The sequence below is a fragment of the Talpa europaea genome (assembly GCF_964194135.1).
Source record: "Talpa europaea genome assembly, chromosome: 8".
Taxonomy (NCBI): domain Eukaryota; kingdom Metazoa; phylum Chordata; class Mammalia; order Eulipotyphla; family Talpidae; genus Talpa; species Talpa europaea.
The window spans coordinates 23,727,856-23,749,181 of NC_140075.1; the positions used below are offsets into that span (position 1 = coordinate 23,727,856).

Below are 21,326 nucleotides of genomic sequence, written 5' to 3' on the forward strand. Positions count from 1 at the left end.
CCAGAGGAGGTGGAAGACTTCGGAGAGATTACGGGGAAACTAGAAGGCATATGAGCATATCAAACCATGGGGAAAGGGAAACCACCTGTACTTTTTTAAAAGATTTATTTATTTATGCATACAAGAGCTGGGGTACAGGCCAGAGGTGCAGGGGGTGAGAGGATCCATCAGAGTCAGAGCGGGGAACAGAACAGGCAGACTGACTGTAATACACTGCTGAGGGGAGTGGCGGGGAGGCAGGAGAGATCTGCTGTGCCATGTGGGTTGCTCCCTGGCCAGGGGATCGAACTCGTGCTGCAGAGGCAATGCATTTCTTCATAGTGCAGTGCTTAACCTCTTGTGCCACCAGGGAGGCCCAGAAATCACCTTTAATAAGATGGGAGCCCTCCAAAAGCTGGGTTTGGCTAGGAATTGGGCACTTAGAGGACAAGCATACTGGCCACACCCCTACACTCAGACCCCATTCACTTCCTAGTGATGAGAAGTGGGTTCCTTCAGAGCTTTGCTGGGGGGGGGGTCACGCTCGCAGGCTGGAGGAGAAGGGCTGCCTCCTCAGAGCCCCCAGCGCTCTGGTGATCTGTGGCGTGGAACTCAGAGGCAGGCGGCATGTGGCCAGATAGTCCCGAAGGCTCATGTCCGGATCCTGCCTGCTGCCAGGGAGAGGAGGAAAAGGTTACTTGGGCCTCTCCCTTCTGGGCCCTTGAGCACAGGCTCCCACACTCACCTGCCCGCACCCACTCACCACCTCCTCTGCCCGAGGACATTCTACTGTCCCCTTCACCTGCCTCCTTAGGACCTCGCCTTCCCCCTGGCATTCGCGTCTGTCCGGGCGACCGCAGTCTCGCAGCCACCTGTACTCTGCACGGTGCAGCAGCTCAGCCTGTCAGATCCATCTGCGCCTTGCTGTCTCTTCCCCTGGAGCCGCCCCCCTCTCCTGCTCTGCCTTGAAAGCTCAGCACCCTTCACTCCTCTTCCATGGCGCCCGCAGACCACACTGATTCTTGTCTTGAAATTTTACAAACATGAACGGCCAGTCCCATTTCTGAGACCCTTAGTCCACCCCTACTTCTGGATTTGTTGCATTCATTTTGCAAATACCAAGCAGAAAGAGTGACTCCCCCATGTTTTCATTTATCTTTGCCCAGTTTCAGAAACTGGCGCCACCTTTTGCTCTGATGGTGCCAAACTTGCCAGTTTCTCTCCAAAATATACTTTGGCCATGCTTCTGTGCTTTTTCCTATGCTGTTTCCTCTGCATCCCTACCTTTCCTTCTCTTGCCAGGCTGGAGAACTAGTTGACTGGATAACCCATATCCAGTGTCCCCTCTAGGCTAATTCCCTGATGTCCCCAAACTGAGTCAAGTGCTCTCAGAGCTCCTGAGCTTCCTGCCATCACCGCACTGCCTGTGCAGGGTGTGGCCGCCAGTCACCTGTCAGCTTCTTACAGAGAGAGTGAATTCTGTGAGGGCGGGACTCAGGTGGGACTCATGGCTGAGCAGATGGCAATTAGAGCCTGTCAGAAAAATAGGTCCTAGCCTGGGCTCTGCTCCTCGCCAGTGGGCTGGTGGCCAAGCAGGACCTCCCCCATCCTCTAGGCCTCTGTGCCCCTTCTCTCAAATCAGATGCGTTGGCCTAGAAGCAAGAGATGCCAGGTAGATGTGAGATGTCGTGCCCACGAGAAGGCCCACCTGAGGTGCACGTAGCAGAACAAGCCTGCGGTCTGGAGGAGCAGGAAGAAGAGGAAGACGCCAGGCTGCAGGCACGAGGAGGCCCCTGGGAGCCGGCCTGGTGGGCGGGGGCCCTTGGCTGCTGCTTTCTGAAAAGGCACAGTCTAAGGTCCTACGTTAGCTTCTTGCCCGGAGGAGGAAGGAGACCTGGACTCCCCCTACCAGGCTTGGGGCACTCTGGCTCTCATGCAGGGTGTTGGGGAGGGCGCAGAGCACCGAGCTGCCTGCTGTATCCCAGTTCCCATGGCGCCATCTGTGGGAGCAGCTGGGGAGGCCTGGGGCTGGGTTGTTGGGGGACCAAAGGCTCCAGAGATGAGAGTTAGAGAGCCAGACAGGGTGTTGTGGAGGGCAAAGGAAAGAATCAGATCCGGGGAGCAGGCCCCACCACCAAGTGCTGAATGACCTTGGGCACAGCCCACTCCCATTTCCTTTCTGCCCAATGAGGGGTCTGGACCAAGTGGTCCCCAGGGCCCTCCCTTCTGGCACTGAGAGCCCGTGGGACTCTGCAGAAGGCAGAAAGGGCAGAGAGAAGGTGAGGTCTGCGTCCCTGCGTGCGTGCGCGTGCACACAGACACACAGGCGTGCTCGCCAGGGCTCCTGGCATGGGAGGGACATGGCAGGAGGGGCCTGCGATGGCAGATGTGCTGGAAGGAGGTGGAGTCCTCACCTCGCGGTCCACCCAGAGCCCCCACCGTATCCCTTCAATCCCCCTTACCACCGGGCCCCTAAGTTCCTTCTGCAGGTGGCTCAGGATCTGGGCCAGCTCTAAGAAGTGGTGCTTGGTGCCCACAGGTAAGTAGAAGACATGGGCTCTTGAGGCCATGTGGGCAGCTGCGTCCCTGGCAGGAGGGACAGTTGTTACCCTTCTGATTGCGCCATCTCTTATAATCCCTGGACAGCACCTGGGGGGGCACCCTCCTTTCCTGGGCTGGTCGTCTTAGATCTTGAGACAGCTGATCTCGAGGCCGCTTTAGCTCAGATGAGGCTGTCCCTGCAGCTGCCTGCCTCGGCCCCAGCTCCTGGGCTCAGTCTCCATTCTTGGCCTCCAGGGCACGCGCCTCCTCTCCCTCTGCCCAGCGTACCCCCCCAGGCGTGTGGACGCGGGCACGTCAGCCAGGTCCCCGGCATCCAGCCTGAAGCCGCCCTCTTCCTTGGCATCTCGGTGACTCCCACCCCTGGGGTGCTAGCGTTCTTTGGGTGGTTCCCAAAGTGCGTAGTGGCCTAGACTGGGGTGCTGGGGTAAGGGGTGTGAAGTCAGGGGCCACTCCTCCTCCTGGGCCTCGTCCTGCTTGTGCTCCTTCCAAGAACCCCCCCTTCAAAGGCTCTTTCCAGGGACTGTCGCTGAAGGAAGCCTCACATTTACTAAACTTTCTTGGGTGTCTGCTGGGGATTTCACTGGGGAGGGGTCTCCCGGGGAGGGTTGCTTTTAAGTAGGACTTCATTTGATTCAGTTAATTTTGGGTCAACTCAGCAAACGTGACTCTGCCCCCCGCCCCTCCCTACGCGCCAGGCTCTGCGCTGGGTGCTCAGGGGCCAATGAGAGAAGCAAGGGGCTTAGAGAGGATCTTCAGGCGGAGAAGCAAGTCAGTCAGGGGCGCTGTTCTCCCCTGTCCCCCGCCCCAACACCCCTCAGCGCCCTGTTCCCTTACCTCATCTCCTGGAGGTCCTGGAGCAGAGTCCGCTGGCCATGGAGCAGGGCGCTGACCTTGGCAGGGTCCTACAGGAGTGCCAGCCTCTTCTCTAGGGCCCACCCTAAAGACCACCTTCCCCAGGGACATTGCCCCCTCTTCCTTCCAGAAGGCCGTAGCGGATGACCTTGGCCCTCCTCGTTTTGGACACACTGTGTTCCCGGAGCCCTGTTCATCTGGGTTTTCCCTCTCTCTGAGGATGGCTGTTCCCCCACCTCACCCTGCCCCATTCCCCCAACCCCGCCCCAGTGGCCCTGGGCAGTTCACGCTTCCCTACCTCCCTCGGATTGGGCCCTGCCATGCTGGGTGCCCAGGAGAGGCGGACCCCTCTTTGGGGTGGGGAATCTGGGCCTGGAAATGGGATGAGGGGCGCCTAGGCTTGGAGAGCAGCGTCCAGACCCCGACTCCAACAGCATCCAGCAACCCCCCCTCCAACCCCCCCTTCCAGCAGCCCAGCCTCAGCTGCTCTGGCCTGAGGGCTCATGGGACCCGGCAGAGCCCATGGGAGCCCTTCTGTTCAGCATCTAGCGACTTGACTGAGTTCAGCTGTCAGGCCCCAGGCTGGGCCCGCCCTGGGACATCACTCCGCTGGGGGAGGCCAGGATGGCCATTGAGAGGAGACGAGGACTCTGGGGTACCTGAGCGTTAATCACGCCGTGTGTGCAGTGAACCCCGTGTGGAGCACGTGCAGACCTGCTCCTGGTCTGCTGCTTCCCTCGTCCACAGACCTGCACCCAAGTCCCTGGCTCTCTCCTGGAGTGCTTGCTCGTACAGAGCTACCCTCGCCTGTTCCTTTGTTTGCCAGGTCCTCCTCCAGTGACCTCCAATCTTGGGGGGCTAGTTCCCAGCTGTAGCGCTTGCTCCTCTTTCTGGGCAGAGGGAGCCCACGGGTGCCAACAGCGTGCCCAGGGAGCTTGCCTCTCCGGGCCTGCAGATGGGGCCTGGGATGCCGAGGGGTGACTCACCCAGGCTTCTCCAGGCCTGATCTGGTGTGGGGCCCCCAACTGCTGCTTCCATTTCCCCACAGCCTGCACCAGCTGCTCGGAGAGGCCGTGGAGCGTCTGCAGGATCTGGCTGTGTCTGCCCAGGGTCTCCTCCAGGTGGAAGACCCTTTCCCCTAGGGGTAGGGTAGAGCTGGGATGGGCTCCTAGCTGGTGTGGGGGGTTCTCAGAGGGGGCAGAAAGGCATGGTTCCCCCCGTAAAGATACCTGGCAGACCACCCGTCCCAGGGGTGCTTAGACAGGGCCCCTTAACCTCCTCCCTACTGGTTAAAGGACTCCTGGCCCAAAGGGTAGAGGATCCAGAGGCCCAAGCAGGCCTCTGCCCACCTGCCTGCCCACCGGGACCCTACCCGCTTCCTGGGCTTCAGAATGAAGCTTTGGAATCGTGTCCTCCTCGGAGCCCAGGGCCAGCCTTGCCCGCAGCCCTTCCAGCCGGCTCGCCAGGCGGAGCTGCTCCTTTTCCAACAAGGGCTGCGGCAAAGCCTGGAGGGGGAGGACAAGAACTCAGACTGAGAGCTGTGGGAGATCTGAGGGAGAAGGCAGCCTTCCCACAGGGTGCCTGGGCCCGGTCCCTCTCCTGACGGTCTTCAATCCCAGCCAGGGACAGACCCTCCCAGCGGCTTCTCTCGCAGCTCAGCCTTTGACCTGCAGTTTTGATCCTCCCAGGCCCGCCGCACTGCACACTGCCTTCCGCACACCCCACACCCACACCCGCCCTCCTCAGGCCCCCAGGCCCTCCCTCGCCCTTGTCTGGCCAGCTGCTTCTTCCAGGCAGCCCCCCAGGCTCCCTCTGTGCTCCCGCAGCCTCCAGCCAGCCTGCAAAGTCCTTGAGGACAGGGCCTGGCTCTGGGCCTCCTCTGCCCCCTGGCACTGTCCAGCCCCAGGCCTGTCCCGAGCAGAGATCGGGAGCAGGTGGAGGTACCAGCCGCCATGTCAGCTCTGGCACCACGACGAACAGAAGCATCTGGGAAAGAAGGGCCCTGGGCTCTCTCCCCCCACCTTCCCTTCAAGGTGGGTCCCGGGCTGGCATCACCTCTGGGCCCGGCTCACTCAGACTGAAAGTCAGGAAGGACAGGACGTCATGGTCATCTGGAAGGGGGAGGGAGGGGGCGGAGAAGGAAGCTAAGGCCCCAGCCCCGCCGCCAGCAGCCCCTCACTCGACCCTCACCCTCTGGCTCCAATCCGCGTCAGGCAGATAAGAGCCGTGGGCAGCTCTGGGCAGCTCTAACCACCGCCCTGCTCACTTCAGGGGAAAGGCGTGGGGCTCACGCAGGCTTACGGACAGCCTGCGAGGCCTGACCCCACGCAGCCAGAGGGGGCCCCGGCGAGTGGGAACGCTGGACAGTCCTGGGCTGGTCACAGAGAAGCAACGAGGCACGGCCTGCTCCCCAGCGTGACTCTGACCTTGCCAGTCTCCCCCGCAGAAACCTCCCATGGCTCCCCAGGGCCCAGAGTCTAGAGACCAGAGCGCTGACGTTCAGGTTCTCCCACCCTCTGGCGCTGCCCGTTTTCAGATATGGGTTCCTCCGCGGGCTCGCCACTGAGTCACGTCCCCCTCGCCCCCTCCTTGACTGTCCCACGTGACCGTCTCTGCTCCCCACTTCCCCACGGCTCCTAGGGGGCACTTACAGGGCCCCCTGTGTGTCTTGTCCTAGTTGAGACTTTCAGTGACGCTGCAAAGCAGGCGCGCCCTCGGATGGTAACAGAGGCCACGGAGGGTACGCTTGCCAGGGTCACGGGGTGAGGAGGGGCAGGCCTCACACCCCGCTTTCCTTGGGAGGCGTGTTCAGGATGGTTCCTTGGGTACCCCTCATCTGCTTTTACCTGCCAGTGTGCTGGTGGCTGCTGAGACTCCAAAGAAACCTCCAGGGGCCAAAAGTAGGGGCCCCACGTCGACACAGAGCTCCTCTGGGTCACTGGGAGTCAGACCGCTGCTCAAGGACACCTTGGGGGGTTGTAGAGGGAAGGAGCCCCTTGCAGATGGAGCCCCCAGTAAGCCCTGACCCAGCAGGGTGTGTACCCTCCCCATCTGACTCTCTGGCCCCCCAGGCCCTAGAGGAGGACAGGTGTCAGAGGAGGGGTGTGGGCCTCGCCCCGCACAGCCACAGCCGCCCGCACACCTGCCTGGTCTGGGCAGGTCAGGACTGTGTGGGGAGGTGGTTCCACGTTAGGGAACCGGCATGTGCTGGGGACCCATGCTGCGTCACAGGCGTCGGTCTGTGGGGTCACGGGCACCCACATGGCACCTCTGTAGCTCTGAACCCTGTAACCTTCTCCAGGGGACCCACAAAAGCAGCAGGGAGGACTCACGAGCAGTCTCTGCCCCCAGTAGGTGATCCGCGCTCTGAAGGGGTGCGGCCGGTTCCGGAAGTCCTGGTGGCAGGAGCCCAGCGCCCGGCTGGCCCCGCCCCTGTGGGCACTTGGAGGTCAGCCGGGCCACGCGGGCCCGGGCCTGGCTGCGGGGCCGTCCAGCCCAGCCTGCAGTGCCACCTCCCCCGCTGGGTGACGAGGGAGGGCACCTGTCCCTGTGGTCTAGCTCCAGGGTCTCGCTGCAGTTGGCTTCTTGTAAAGAGATAGGAGGAGGACTCGAAATTCATGGAATCAAAGGTGGGGCTTCCTTGCGATCCTACCCCAGGGGGAGGTTCTGCCTCCAGGTCCCTCACTGTTCGTCCCTTCCCCTCTTACCCCTGAACTCAGACCCCCGCGCCTCTGGTATCGCTGCTCTTTCTCCTCTGCCCGCCACGCCTGGGCTGCCGCAGGGCAGGGCGGACCCGGGGGCCTCCGAGGGGCCAAGGGCAATGCGAGCAGCCCCCTCCGCCACAGGCCGGGCCCAGCGGGGGCTGGGGCGGTGGGAAAAGAGGACTGAGGCAGAGAGCGCTCTCCAGGCGCAGACACGCAGATGGCCCGGCCCGGCAGCGCCTGTCACCCGCCGCCTTCCGCCCAGAGGACAGAGCAGAGCAGAGCAGGGAGAAGCCCGGTCCAGAGCAGCCACGATCGGCCCCCAGCCGTGTGACCGTGGGCGCCTTACCTCACCTTTACAAGCCCCGTCTCAGCACCTTCACAGCGAGCACAATAACTGACATGACCTCATAACACTGTTAGGCGGGTTAACGAAGACACTGACTGTAGAGCTTGGCACCGTGCCTGGCACACAGTAAGCTCCGCTCATAAATGTTAGCAATTATTTTAATTGTTCGAGCGAAGGGATGTTTGCTGAGAGACACCGGACTGGCCCGGCCGCTGAGGAGGCAGCTGGGGGGAGGGGGCGGGCGGGCTGGGGGAGGAAGCCACGTCATCTGGGAGAGAGGGAAGGCCTGGCAGGCAGACAGCTGGCACCGTGGGAGGGCAGAGAGCCTCCAACGCCAGGCTGGCCCGAATCACAACTCTGCCCGCAGCTGTGTGATCTGGGGCGCATCGCTCCATCTCTCTGGGCTCAATGTCTTCACCTGTAGTTGGGGACTAATAATCGCAACCTCGCAAACGTGTTGGGGATCAGATGAGGTGATGTGAATGAAAACAAGCTGAGCCCGACCCTGAGTGGTTTCACTCCTGCCCTCTGGCAGGGGGCGGGGGGGGGGCGGGGAGGGGGGTGACTGTTGGGTTGACTGAATGGAAGACCCAGCAGGAGGCGCCTAGGAAGAGTCAGCAAACCCAGGTCTCTGCCTGGAGGAGGCAGAGCTGGGACTGAGTGGAAGGGTGTGGGGTGGGGAGAAGTAGCTGTTAGCCCAGATGCGAGGCCAGCATGGCAGGCACAGCCCTGGGAGGGAGGCGCCCTGTCAGAGGCCCAGCAGAGGCAGGGGCGTGGGGGGCCGTGGGAAGGTGTGGGGGCGCATGGGGGGATATGGGGTAGCTGCAGAGCCCCTTACAGCTCAGGAGTGGAGCAGGGAGGGCCCTTACCCGAGTGACTGGGCGAGGGTGTGTCCATCACTGGCCAGCACGCGGATGGCAGGGCTGTTCTGTATGGGGGTGACAAGCAGCCTGAGCAGGGGCGTAGGGGAGCATGAGGGTGTGGGTGGAGGCCAGCGGGAGGCAGTACTCACCAGGGTATTCTCAGCTGAGGAGTCGAACAGGATCCCTACGCCATCCCATGAGGCCTGACCTCCCAGGCCGAAGTTTACTTGGCCCCTGTCCCGGGTGTACCATACAACCTGTGGGTCCCCAGCTGCTCAGTTGGGGGGCCCCTGTAGGACACCAGAATCCCAGGCTTATCACCCACCTCCCTGACTCTCCCCCTCTGTCAGGCCTCGGTGGAGGTCACTCACCATGCCCCGGGCACCCCGGCGCCCCGGCCCTGTCACCCGCATCTGCACCTGCACCTCCCAGGCAGAGAAGGGGACAGGTGCCCTGCTCCACACGGCGCCGCTCCGGTCCCGCAGAGACGGGGCCAGCCGCACTTCCTCCAGGCCTGGGATGGCATCTGTGGACCAGGGCACCTCAGGGCACGGGCCCCACCGTCACCCCCACGGCCGCGTGGAGGCTCAGGGCCTGGGAAGGGTGCTGTGCGGAGGGACGCTCCAGCGTGGCCACAGGAGGCTGGGGGCTTCCTGGTGGAGGGACCTGGGCGTTCTAAGGTGAGGACACCATGAAAACCAGGGGGGGCCCGCAGGGCTGTGAGGAAGGACGTGAGAACTCTCACTGCAGTAATGCTGGGTGGAGGGAGAAGGGGAGAGAAACTGAGGCAAACTTGGCAGGACCCAGGGGAATGCGATCCGGGCCTCCACCTCTTTGGCTCCCCACCCCTCCGACCTGCCAGCCTGGAACCTGGTCTGGAGCCAGTCCCTGCCAGGACGTTCTGGAGATTGCTCACCCAGTCTGTTTGCTCCGCAAAGGCCAGGGCTGGGGGCGGGATCTCAGCGGCTGCCCGTCTGGCAGTCCTGGGGACCTTGGCAGCCACCACCTCCTCCACCTAAGCCACTTGCAGGAGACGAGGCTGCCGGTGTCTACAACACGGGGCGCTCGGCCTTCTGAGGGCTGGTCATTGGTCCTCATCGCCCCTAAGTCTGACTCAGGCTGTGTCTCTGGCTGGCACAGAGGGGCAGGGGCGTGGGCGTCTAATTAAAGGATGCATGAATGAAAGGATCACGAGCATATCACTGTGATCTTGCAGAAGACGTCGGTCCTCAAACATGGCCTATGAAACCCCAGACTTAGCAAGACCCAGGGCGGTGCGTGTGGCAGGGCCTGGCGTGGCGCTCTGAGAAACGGCCCCCTCCCTTGCATACTTCCCGTCACTCTTTAATGGACCACTGGGCTAAAGACCCACCTGGCACAGCCTGCCATCTTAAAGGGATAGTTTTCTGGTCCCAGCCAGGAATCACAGCACTTCTCAGAACTCACTTCTCAGAACTGACATCTCAGAGACAGAAATGCACAGCGGGCCTGCCCTGTTTGCTCTGCACCCTAGGAGGCTCTGCTCCAGGTCTGGGACCCAACTCTGCAGGGTGGGCAGACCTCACGGCATGTGTTTTGGCAGTGAGCTATGTTCCTGGACTCATTTCATGCCATGAGGCTAACCCTAAGTCTCGTTCTCTTCCTCCGAAGTTAAGCTCTTCTCTGTGGCACAGGGCCTTGCACGTCCTCAAAGATCTTTTTTGAACAAGCTCAAATAGAAGACAGCCTCTTTGTGGCTAAGATGTTCTTACACCTGCTTCCTCCCAGCACACATCTGGGGGAGGGTTGGTGCCCTCGCTGGTGAAACAGCTGGCCAAGAGGATGCTGCCTCCCCGCAGCCCCCTGTTCGCATGGAGAACCACAAGCCCCCGGCACGGAGCCAGGAGAGTGGAGGCGTGGGCTGGCCCCCCAGGGGCATGTGTGTGTGTCCATCCGTCCAAGAGATAGAGGACATGGAGGGGGTCCAAGGAGAGCCAAAAGGAAAAGAGAGAAGAAGTCCCAGGGCAGAGAAGGAAAGCGGCAGAGAGGAGAAACTGAGGCCGGTGGGTGTGGATTGGGAAGCAAGCCTGGGAAGGGCTTTGGGGCCCCTGGGACTGCCTGTCAGGCCTGGTGCCTTCTTGGGCAGAGCCTGGCCCCCTCCCCACATCACAGCCACCCAGAGGGTTCCCTCCAGCCCCTCCGGCCCCCGGGCATGGCTGCCCCCCCCCCCAATCCCTCACCTCCGTGATGGCTCCAGAAAGGTATTCCAGCCCCAGGCAATGCCAGTCTTGGTCCTTTGAAACTGAACTTGTACTCGAACCTTCGCTGAGGAGGACGGTCCCTCTCAGAGTTGTGGGGGGGCAGGAGCAGGAGGAGGAGGCAGAGCAAGAGATCAGAGCCACTGACCACGAGTGGCATGGTGAAGGGATCTGGAGTCCAGCCCCCGTGGATCTGTAGCTGGGAGGCTAGGGAGGGCCTCTGGGGACTGGGCGGGTGGGGAGGCGCTGGGGATCTGCCAGGAGCAGGTCTTTGGCACTGTCCTCTGCCTCCCTCCCCGCACAGACATCCTGTTCCTTCCCAACCTGACTCCAGGCCTGGGCCCCGCCCCCGCTCAGGGCAGCATGAACCTGAGCTCCTCTCCTGTTCACACAGGCCCCCCCCCAACCCTCCCTCAGCCCCAGCGGCTGTGGGCCCGCTCCAAACGGGCCTCCACATCCTGCCTCCTTCCCAAAGATGCTAGCCGGCCTGCAGACGGGCTGTCTGGCCGCCACCCACCCATCCATCCCTGGCACGCTCCTAGGGCGCTCAGTGCTCCCCTATGTCCCAACACTCCTGCCTCCAAGCAACGTGTTTCTCCCAACATGTGAGAAAAGGGATGGGAACCCTGAGGGGCGGGGCACAGCAGTGAGACGTGCAAGCCTTGGCTGGGGCTAAATTTTTACCAAGTTGGGGGGAAATTGAGAAAATTGGGGAAATTTGAACAATGGACATTTGATCAAATTAAGGAATTATTGATATTTTTCGGAGTAATATGGTATTGTGGCAATGGGTTTTAAATGCTCCTCTTTTGGAGAAAAAGCTGAAGTTTTATGGACAAGTTGCTAGAATGCCTAGGATTTGCTTCCAAACAGCCCAGAGTTTGGGGGATTGGGTGTAGATGGTTTGGGACTGGCTTTGAGGTGGTAACTGCTACCGTTGGATGGTGAGGGCAGGGGTGCATTATCCTCCTCTACTTGTGTATGCTTTATAATTTCCATAATAAAAAGCTTTACTGAAGTAAGAAGTCCTATATTTCAAATATTTTCATCCAAATAAATGCTGGTGTTCGAGTGGCTCCTTTGCCAAGAATTCTGGATGACTGAGGTTTTACTGTGCTTGTAAGTCTCCAGCAGGATTAAGTTAGTGGAGCACTACAAGTTAATTAAAATCAAGGTTGGATGAGTTTATCTTTTTTGATTGCTGAGTAATATTCCATTGTATATAATATATGTATGTATCACATCTTCTTGATCCAGTCATCTATTTTTGGGCATTTGGGCTGTTTCCAAAGCTTAGCTATTGTAAACAGTGCTGCTATAAACATAGGGGTGCAGGTGCCCTTTGGAATGAATGTTTCTGTGTCCTTTGGGTAAATACCTAGGAGTGGAATTGCTGGATCATATGGAAGCTCCATCTTTAGCAGGTTGAGGAATCTCCACACACCTTTCCATGGAAGGGATCATGCTCAGCGAAATAAACCAGAAAGAAAAAGAAAAATACCGGATGGTCTCACTCATAGCAGGAATTTAGATAACCTAAATAAGGGACCAGGAAAAAGACTAATTATAATAAAGTAAAAATCAAAATCAACAAGTAACTATAAACCAGAGACACACTACAGCAGGGAGAGAAGGGAATAGGATCAAAACAAGGGGGGTGGGAATTATATGAAGATGCATATGAAGATGCAAGATGAAAGATGCAAGATGAAGATGCATACATGGTGCAAAAATGAAAAATGATGTAAAAATATATCAAATCAAATCAAATCAAATCAAGGTTGGAAATGGAAAAATTTAGGATGCGCTGAAAGACTTCATTTCTCAGGGCCTCTCTGGTGGTGCAGGTGGTTGAGCACAGCACTGTGAAGCTGTCCGCAGCCTCTGCAGCACTGGTTCGATCCCCGCAGGCTCGGAGTAACCCACATGGTGAGCAGACCTCTCCTGTCTTGCCCACTGCTCCCCTCAGCAGTGTGTTTCATCAGTCTGCCTGTTCTGTTCCCCGCTCTGTCTCTGGTGAATCTTCTCACCCTCCCACACATATGGCCTGTACCCCAGCTCTTGTATAAATAAAATCTTAAAAAAAAAAGACTTCATTTCTCAACACTAAGCCCGCAGCTCCCTCCACTGGTTCTCCCAGAGGCCCCTTCACGAACAAGATGTGGAAAAGCGGGCCTCTCCCTGGGCCTGTTGCCTCTCTTCCCCCTCACCCCTCCAGGCCAGCGTGGCCCTAGGAAGGCCTGACCGTGACCCCTGTTCTCTGCGCCAGTTGTGCTGTAGCCATCCTGCCCCCTGCCTGTCCTGAGCTCTGAGACCACCCCCCCCCCACTTCTGCCCAGAGGACCCCTGCTTCTCCCCTGCCCACTGGCTGTTTCTCTGCCTTGGCTCGAGGCTCTCCCTTGCAGCCCCAGATGCTGGCTCCTAGGGCTCAATCTCCCTCACGCTCCCTGTGCATGGCAGTGGCAGGCTGGCCATACCCATAGGCTCCAACACCATTTCCGTGCAGGCCTAACTCTGCAGGCTCAACTCTGCTCCGACGTCACAAAGGTCCCCTGATAAATGTCCCAAACTCCTCGCTTGGGGTTCAGGGACAGCACTTCCCACTTTTTCAAAGCTGCAACTGGAATCCCCCTAGATTCCTTCCTCTGCCTCCTCCCCTTATCAGCTGCCAGCAAGCTCACGCTGTGTACCTGCTTCTTCAAGCTCGCCTATCTGTGGGACGGACAGAGTGTGTATCTGTAAGTGCTGGCCGGGGTGAGAGCGCCCGTCTCTTGTCCTCAGAAGAGGACCCCGCACGGCGCTCTCAGCCCAGCGGTTCTCTCCCCCACCTCCTCCCAGCTGCCCAAGCCCGGGCTACGAGCATTTCCCTCCCGCTTGGCCCACTGCAGCCTCCCTGTCTGCTATTTGGACACCTCCAACTAGGCCAGAATGATTGCAGCCAGAATGATCTTTTTAGAATCGGACCATATTACTACTCTGTCCTAAGCCTTTCCCCTGCTCCCAGTGATCCTTGAGCAAAGGTAAATACTTCCTGGGCTCCAGGCCCTGCTTCCTCTCTCATCTTGCTACCAAACCACACCCCTTGGCACTTGAGATCCGCCACACCTAAGCACCTCAACAGGCAGTCACACCTCACCACGGTCACACCTCGCCACGGTCACACCTCACCAGTCACACCTCTCCACGGTCACACCTCTCCACGGTCACACCTCACCACGGTCACACCTCTCCACGGTCACACCTCACCAAGGTCACACCTCACCACGGTCACACCTCTCCACGGTCACACCTCACCACGGTCACATCTCACACGGTCACACATCACCACCTTTGCCCAGGCAGCGAGCACCCTTGCTCTCTCCGTCCCCACTGTCCTGCAAGTGTCTGAGAAGATACCTGAGCCTCCTCCCGCCTCTGCCTCATGGGCTACTGGGGGTGAGGCCCACCAGATTTCTGGATACCAACTTGAGCCCTGTGCAGGTTGCCCCAGCAGTCTGTGAGCTCCTTGGAGGTGGGAACCGTCTTGCTCATCTGTGGTGAGTCAGTGGCCAGCACAGAGCAGGAGGGAGGGATGAGAAAACCAAAAGCCTAGGCCAAGGAAGGGAGAGGGGAGTCCTGAGGAGTGGGGCCGGGGGCACTCACAGACTATCAGGTGGAAAAAACTGCAGGATCCTGCCCCTCGGTTCCGGCTCCCACCTCACACCTCGAACAGTTCTGCTATGGCGCTTCCTGGGGCACGGCACCCTTGCAGGCTTCTGAACCCGTCAACTCGGACGAGCTAGTGCCCCACCCCTGCACGTGGGAAGTCAGCTGGGCAGCCTGGGCACGGGCGCTGGCAAGGTATAGCTCAGAGGGCAGCACACGCGAACAGCAGCACTCAACCACCCTGCCTGGGGTTAAACACAAGGCCCCAGAGTCTGCAGTTTCTCCAGGTCCATCACATTCACCCTCTGCTCCGGCACCCTTCAGACCACCTTCCAGCGCCCCATCCGCACACCTGATTTGCTGCCTTCCTCTTCTACTGGACCCCGAAAACGGTCAATGTCTTTGCCTTTGCCAAATTTGCTCAAGCTTCTAGTCGTAAGTTTTCCTCTCTGCTTGGCACTACAGCTCCCTCCCTCATTTGTGGGCCTCCCTGCGATGCTGGCGCCCTCCTCTAGCTGTTGTAATCTGGAATCTGACCCCATCAAACTCAGGTCTTCCTGACGTCCTCGGTGACCACTCCTGGGGGCTGACACCTCAGCTGACTCAGTCTCCCTCCCTGTCTGCTGGGAGGCAAGGAGCTGCCGGCTCCTCCCTCGTCTCCTCTCGGCCTCTGCGGGCGGGCTTCTTCTGTCCCCCCCACACCTAGCTAGTGGCCATCCACTTCTGGACGTTTGAGTACTGAGCTCCTCCAGCACTGGCCCTGGACATGTCCTCCCAGGGCCGTAGCTGCTGTATCACCTCGCGGTCCTGGCTTCAGGCCGGGGCCCTCTGCAGATAACTCTCCCACTTCCCTCTCCGGCCTCTGCGCTCCAATCACTTAAGGCCTCTTGACAGCTTCAAAGGCACTAAAAACCCAACAGGCCTTATCAGAATGCAGGCTACTTCCTCCTGAGCACAGCCTCTTCTGGCTCCCCCAGGGGCACCCGCCTCCCCGCTCCTGCATCAGGCGTGGCTATGACTCTGCTCTTTCCTCCTGCCAAATTCACACTCACGCTCCCTCGGCTTTGCCTAACCTCCCTCTGGAGTCTGTCCAGAGGCAGAGACTCCTCTCACGGGTTCGTCCTCCCTGAGCTGCCCACCCACCTCTATTACTAGGTGGTCATTTAAACAGTCCCTGACATATCACCTTCACGCTCAGAACCAGGCACTGGCTCCCCGGCTGTGTGACAAGTCAGATGCCACAGCCTCCCCTCTCTGGTGCTGCCTCCCTCCTCAGCTTTGGGCGCGCGGTACTCTCGGTGGTTTCCTGGAAGACCTTGGAGCAAGCTGCCTCCCTCCAGTCTCAGCATCTCTCCCCAGCCTTTACCCACCCCTCGTATCCCTGTTTGTTCTTCCAGCCCCAGCTTACAGGCTGCCCCGTCCAGGAAGTCCTCCCTGATCTATAGACAAGTCCCACGTCACAGAGGCTTCTTCCATGGGACGTATCAGTTTGTAACGGTCTGTGTGATGTCTTCCCAGCTGTGAACTGCACAGGGTTTGTTTTGCTCAATTTAACTCTGGTTCTCACACACTGCAAGTATTTAAATACTTGTCGTGGAGTGACGTGGTTTTAGAACACTGAGACTGGCCGTGCGCAGAGGATGACTGGAGGTAAGGGGGCGGCCGCGCGGGCCAGGGAGGCACACTGCAAAGTCACGACTCTCTGGACCGCGGGCCCCACTGGTTGGGAGAGGAAGGGTCAAAGGCCTAACTGGACACAGGGAGCCCCAGCCGCCTGCCTTAGTGAAGAGGGCATCCCCCACCCCCAATCCCTGGAGGCCCCGCCTACCACCCTTGGAGAGATGCCATGGCTGGTCATCTCCATCTGTGCCCCCCAAGGTGGAGGGAGGGAGGCTCGCCCCTGGGCAATTGCACCTCTGCCCGGTCCACTAAGGCAAGGAGCCAGGCCCGGCTGGGGTGGGGATGGGGCTGCGCCACCACATCTCAGGTGAACAGTGACACAGCGAGCTGCTTGCAGCCTCCCTGTCCACTGTCCCACCCCCGGCTCCAGGCCCCGCATCTTCTTGAAGCACATGTTTATCCTCCTCCATCGGGGGATCCCCGGCTCCATCTGGCCGCGCTTGGCAAACTCAACAGTCCTTGGCTCCAGCCCTCCGGTACTGCAGCCTGAACAATCCGGCAGAAGAGGCGGCCAGGACCCCGCCAGGCATACCCTGCAGTAGGGGCCCCGGAGCCTGGAGGGTCCAGGGCCCAGGCTGGGTGGCAGCAGGACAGAGGAGGGCGGGCAGTGGGCGCTCCCCATGGCAGACACAGGACACTCGCTCGTGCAGCTGACACAAAGCGGCGGTCACACCTCCCGGCCGTGCTCCCCGCCCCGCCCCACTCACAGGGAAGCACAGCCCCACTCACAGAGACAGGGGGATGGACAAGATGGACAGGGATGAGGAGCTGGGCGGGACTGGCGGGCTCGGCGGAGGAAGCGCCGAGGCCGGGCAGCGGTGTCCTCACGGAGTGGTTTATTACGGGTCCATCTCACAAGGCAGGTGGGCGGGCGGCAGCGGACACGAGCTCCAAGCCCCTGACAGACGTCTGCCCGGGCGCATGCAAACAGTGCAGCACGGTCAAGCGCAAACACGGGGCGACCGAGGCGACACGGGACACGAACACGGAATGGGGAACAAGGCTGGGGCGATGGGTCCCTAGAGAGGGGCCTGGCCTCCCCAACCCTCATGGGCAGGGCAGGAAAAATAAGATTCGTACTTCTTGTAAAATGCCCATTTGCAGGGTATTTTCTTTCTCCTTATCTTGAAAAATCATAAAAAATAAACACGCGGAAAAAAATCTCAAAAAAGGAAAGGAATAAAACTCTAAGAAGGTGAGAAGGGAGGCCGGAGCAGCCTGGCCACGTGGGGCGTCCGCCTTCCGCTCCTCGGCCTCCTCCCTTCAGGCCCTTCGGTGGGTCCGTAAGAAGCTGCCAGGCCTGGGTGGGGCCCCCGGGGGCCGGAGGGGGCACGGGCTGGGACGGAGCACAGAGCCCCAGCGCAGGCACCAGGTCCACAGTCTGTCCGGGCCAGTCCCTGCGGCCGCGGTCACAGGTGCAGCTCGTGCGTCTTGATGTGCTCCAGCTGCTCCCGCAGCTGCAGGAAGGAGGGCCGCGTGGCGGCGTCCAGATGCCAGCAGTTCTTCATGACGTCGTAGACCGCGGGTGGGCACCCGTCGGGGGCGTCCATCTTGTAGCCCTTCTCCACCCGAGGGACGACGTCCTTCAGGGGCTACGGGGGGGGGGGGGGCGATGTGAGTGGGGACGGGGCCCCCAGCTAGAGGGGACCCGTCCTCGGCATCCCCCCTCAGGCTCCCCTTTGGCTCTGCTGCAGACCCTGCTCCAGCAAGAGGCCTGGAAGCTCCAGGGCAGGGCTGCGACTTCCAGGCCCGGGACTGAGGCGCAGGCAGAGAAGCCCACCCCTGCCAGCCTTCCCCGCTCTCGTGCCTGTGGGGCCCCAGAGCCCACACTTACAATTCTTGGATAAGGCACTCGCCCAAAGGAGTAGATTTCCCAGAGGAGGATTCCAAAACTCCACACATCAGACTTGGTGGAGAATTTCTGCCGTGGGGATGGGAGAGGCGGTGTCAGATCCTGGGAATCTGGGGTGGCGGTGACCCTGGACCCCCATCCACCGCTGCTCAAGTCCTGGAGGGAGGCCCACCCACCTTCTCTCTCAAGGCCTCGGGGGCTGTCCACTTGACCGGCAGCTTGCCCGTGTCCTGGGTGCTGGAGGCTTCCTTGGTGAGGCCAAAGTCACTGACCTTGGCCACGTTGTCCTCGGACACCAGCACGTTTCGGGCAGCCAGGTCCCGGTGCACGAAGTTGTTGCCCTCCAGGTATTCCATGGCCTCACAGACATCTCTGGGGATGAGCCAGCCAAGGTCGCCTCAGTTGGGGCTCCTTTTGAAGGGTGGGGCCCCCCCACCCCCGGGGCTGCTTCACTCACAGCGAGAACTTGAGGAGACAGTCTCCGCCCAGCACCGACCGACCCCGCGACCGCAGATAATCCACCAGGCTCCCCTGGGGCGAGACAGACAGACCACAGGTCAGACCTGCCCTCCAGCCCCCGGGAACAGTGAGCCCGGGCTGAGCACACCATGCCACCCAAGGGTGGCGCGAGGGGCGCGGGGAGGGCTCAGGACCTCTCTTGCGCACGAAGGCTAGAGCCTCCATGCTGGACACTGCCCAGCGTGTTCCCGGGACTGCCTCCTCGTCCTCACACAGCTCTGAGATAACCTTTGCAATTTTCTCCATTTCTCAGTCGAGGAAGCGGAGAGTAAGGGAGCTGATGTGACTTCTCCAAGGCCAGAGTGACCCATGAGCCAGGACCAAGGACTATCCCTGGTGAATTTAGACCTCACTTGGCAAGAGGCCCAGGGCGCAGGGAGGGCTCGGGGCCCTGGGGTGCCCGCGTGCAAGCGCTCGGCCCCAGCGTGGGGGAGGGCGGGGGGCAGGCACACACCTTGGCCATGTACTCAGTGACGATGTAGAGCCCGCTCTTCTCCTCCAGGATCACACCCAGCAGCTGCACCAGGTTGCTGTGCCGCAGTTGCCTGGGGCAGGACGGGGTGGTCAGAGAGGGCCAAGTCCCCTCCCCTGCTGGCAGAGGCACCCACCACGCCCACCCGCGCCCCAACTCACGTCATGACCGAGGCTTCAGCCAGGAAGGCCTGGGCGGTGGCGTCATTCTTAATGCACTTGACAGCGACTTTGTTCCCTCGGTAATCACCCAGCATCACGTCTGGCAGAGAGAGTGTGGGTGTGACGGGTCCCCCATGTCCCTCAGCCCCTCCCAGGGTACCCACTCCTTCCACTCACCTCCAAACTCCCCCTTCCCGATGGTCTGCAGCAGCTTCAGGTCCTTCATATTCAACGCCCAGCCGCCTGGGGGTGGGAGGGTAATGAGGCTGTTGAAGCCAGAGCAGGGGTGACAGAGGCCGACTGGAATGGAGCGTGTGGGGCTCTCCGGAGGCCTCCGGGGCCTCTGGCATGGGGACACCGAGGAAGCCCGGCAGGAGGAGGAAACAGGTGAATGAAAAGGGGGTGCAGGCGGGTGCTCACCACGTAAGAACTCGTCCTGGGCGGCCACCGTGCCCTCCATGACCTTTGGTTTGATGAGGCGAGTGCAGAGTCCGTCCGCATCCGAGGTGTAGTGCTGGCGAGGGAGGCGGGCGCTCAGAGCCAGTCTAGGGGCTCAGAGCCAGTCTGGGCGCCCCTTAGCCCTGCACATGCACCCCCCAGGCCTGGCCACCAGAGGGCAGTAGAGGATGGCACCACCCAGGCCGGCGCTGCCGTGGGTGGGGAGGCACGGCTTCCTACTTCTGACCCAACAACTGCCAAAGAGGCTGCGGATTCAGACACTTGGCCCACTTCCCATGCCACCCCAGGGTGCTGGAAGGACACCAGGTTGTTGCTACCACTCTGGGCCTCACAGGCATGCCAGGGTAGAGGGCAAGCCCTGGATCACTGTAGATACCAGCCTCCAGCCAGTTATGCCCAGGACCCTCCCTGCCACAGGCTACGCCAGGTCAGCAGGCGGAGAAGGTGAGAGCGTGTGTGGGTGTACGGGAGGCATCCAGGAGGCTGCCAGATGCCCGGTATGCCAGGGCTGGCAGAGCTGGCCCCGAGAACTGCAGGGAAATGAGGACACAGCTGCGCAGGTACAGGAGCCCAGGGAACCCGGTCGTCGAAGCGCAGCTCATGAAGTGAAGCTTACGCGCTTGGATGTACACTTCTGAGGTCAGACAAGTTCTAGTCCTGGCACCTGCAATTTATAGCTGTGTGACCTCGGGTGGGTCCCAACTGCTCTGAACCTCCATTTCCTGGCCTGTGAAATAGGGGAGAGCCACCCTCCCTGAGGCGACACTGTGGGCTCAGAGTAGCAGCAGACGCGCCGCTGAGGGAGGAGGCCTGGCTCACGGAGGACGCCCGGCTCACCTCCACCAGCTGCATGAGGTTCTCGAAGTACACCTCCTCGTCGATGCTGAGCTTGCTGGAGTGGTACATGATGCGGTAGTGCTCCACCTTGCCTTCGCAGCTCACGCACAGCGTGTAGTCCCCGGGGTAGTTGGTGCTCTCTCGCACCAGAAACAGGCCTGTCTCTGGTGGGCACAGAAGCCGCTCTGCCTGCTCTCGCGTGATCTTGCCGTGGAACCAGCTGAGGACGACAGGCCAGGGGTCACGGTGGCCCCAGGGTCCTGACCCCGCCTCCCCAGACAGCGGCCGGGCTCCACGCTCTGAAGGCCCCTCCTCAGCTCACTGGCGCAGGCGGGCAATGGCATCTGTCTTGGGGTTCCCTGGCCTCCTTCCATCCACCCTCCTAACCCCGTTCTCCTCGGGGGCCAGCACTCAACTCACGCCCTTCCCCTCAGGTGGACAAGCTCTTCTAGACAGTCCAGCCACCTACTCGGGAACCCCTGTTTTCCTGCTTCTCTCCTGGGGGGCCCAGGACTCCTCATCTGCCTTCCTCCCCAGCCCCGGCCCCTCCTCGAGTACTCACGGCATGAGGCTGAGTTTGGTGCCCGCCTTCACACCCTCACGTTTCTGGACGTAGTTGGCGGGGATGATGCCCTCACGGCCCACCTTATTCTTGGCTTTGTACCAGTTGGGGTCCTGGAGAGGGCAGAGCAGACGTGCGCTTAGCTCCATCTTCCCTGGCAGGGGAAGCAGGACCCAGAGCGGGGAAGGGTGGGGGCATCAGGTCCCTGGTTACCTTGGTGACAGCCACAATGGTGAGCACATCTCCTTTGCAGAAGGGAAGATCCTGCTCTGCAGTGCCGTGGAAATTGTACTTGGCAATGCATTCTGTACCGGACGGCCAGGCGGCCTGCGGGGCAGGTGACGGGTGGGTGGGTGCAGCCCGGGGCCCCTCTCCACCCATCTGTCCACACACCCCAAGGCCGCAGCCTCTTGGTGGCCTCGGAGAGCCTGGGTGAAGTGCCCACCTCCTGAGAACTCGGGGTCTCTGCAGCGGAGATCCCCTTACTGACTCAGACCTGGGCTCCCAGGCAGGGGCCTGCCTCTGACAGTGCAGCTGGAGCTCTACCCTGCTCAGAGCCCGGGCCGGGACAGCCGGCAGGGAAAGGGGGGAGTGGA

General features: G+C 60.7%; 2 protein-coding genes across 2 annotated transcripts; both read right to left on the bottom strand.

Moving 5' to 3' along the window:
* Positions 1 to 517: 517 nt before the first annotated feature.
* On the bottom strand, positions 518 to 10,703 carry LMAN1L (lectin, mannose binding 1 like; the record flags this gene model as incomplete). Its single annotated transcript, XM_084240120.1, has 13 exons — positions 518 to 650; positions 1,688 to 1,815; positions 2,442 to 2,565; positions 3,376 to 3,443; positions 4,380 to 4,531; positions 4,766 to 4,898; positions 5,449 to 5,504; positions 6,240 to 6,360; positions 6,726 to 6,825; positions 8,313 to 8,371; positions 8,456 to 8,563; positions 8,678 to 8,832; positions 10,526 to 10,703. The coding sequence occupies 13 exons, from the start codon at positions 10,701 to 10,703 to the stop codon at positions 518 to 520; spliced, it is 1,515 nt and encodes a 504-aa protein (XP_084096246.1).
* A 5,978-nt stretch (positions 10,704 to 16,681) lies between these two features.
* On the bottom strand, positions 16,682 to 21,111 carry CSK (C-terminal Src kinase; the record flags this gene model as incomplete). Its single annotated transcript, XM_084240121.1, has 11 exons — positions 16,682 to 17,460; positions 17,703 to 17,789; positions 17,897 to 18,092; positions 18,178 to 18,251; positions 18,694 to 18,784; positions 18,873 to 18,972; positions 19,050 to 19,115; positions 19,293 to 19,386; positions 20,169 to 20,388; positions 20,731 to 20,843; positions 20,944 to 21,111. 11 exons carry the CDS (start codon positions 21,109 to 21,111, stop codon positions 17,278 to 17,280), a joined length of 1,392 nt encoding a protein of 463 aa, XP_084096247.1. The 3' UTR covers positions 16,682 to 17,277.
* Positions 21,112 to 21,326: the final 215 nt, after the last annotated feature.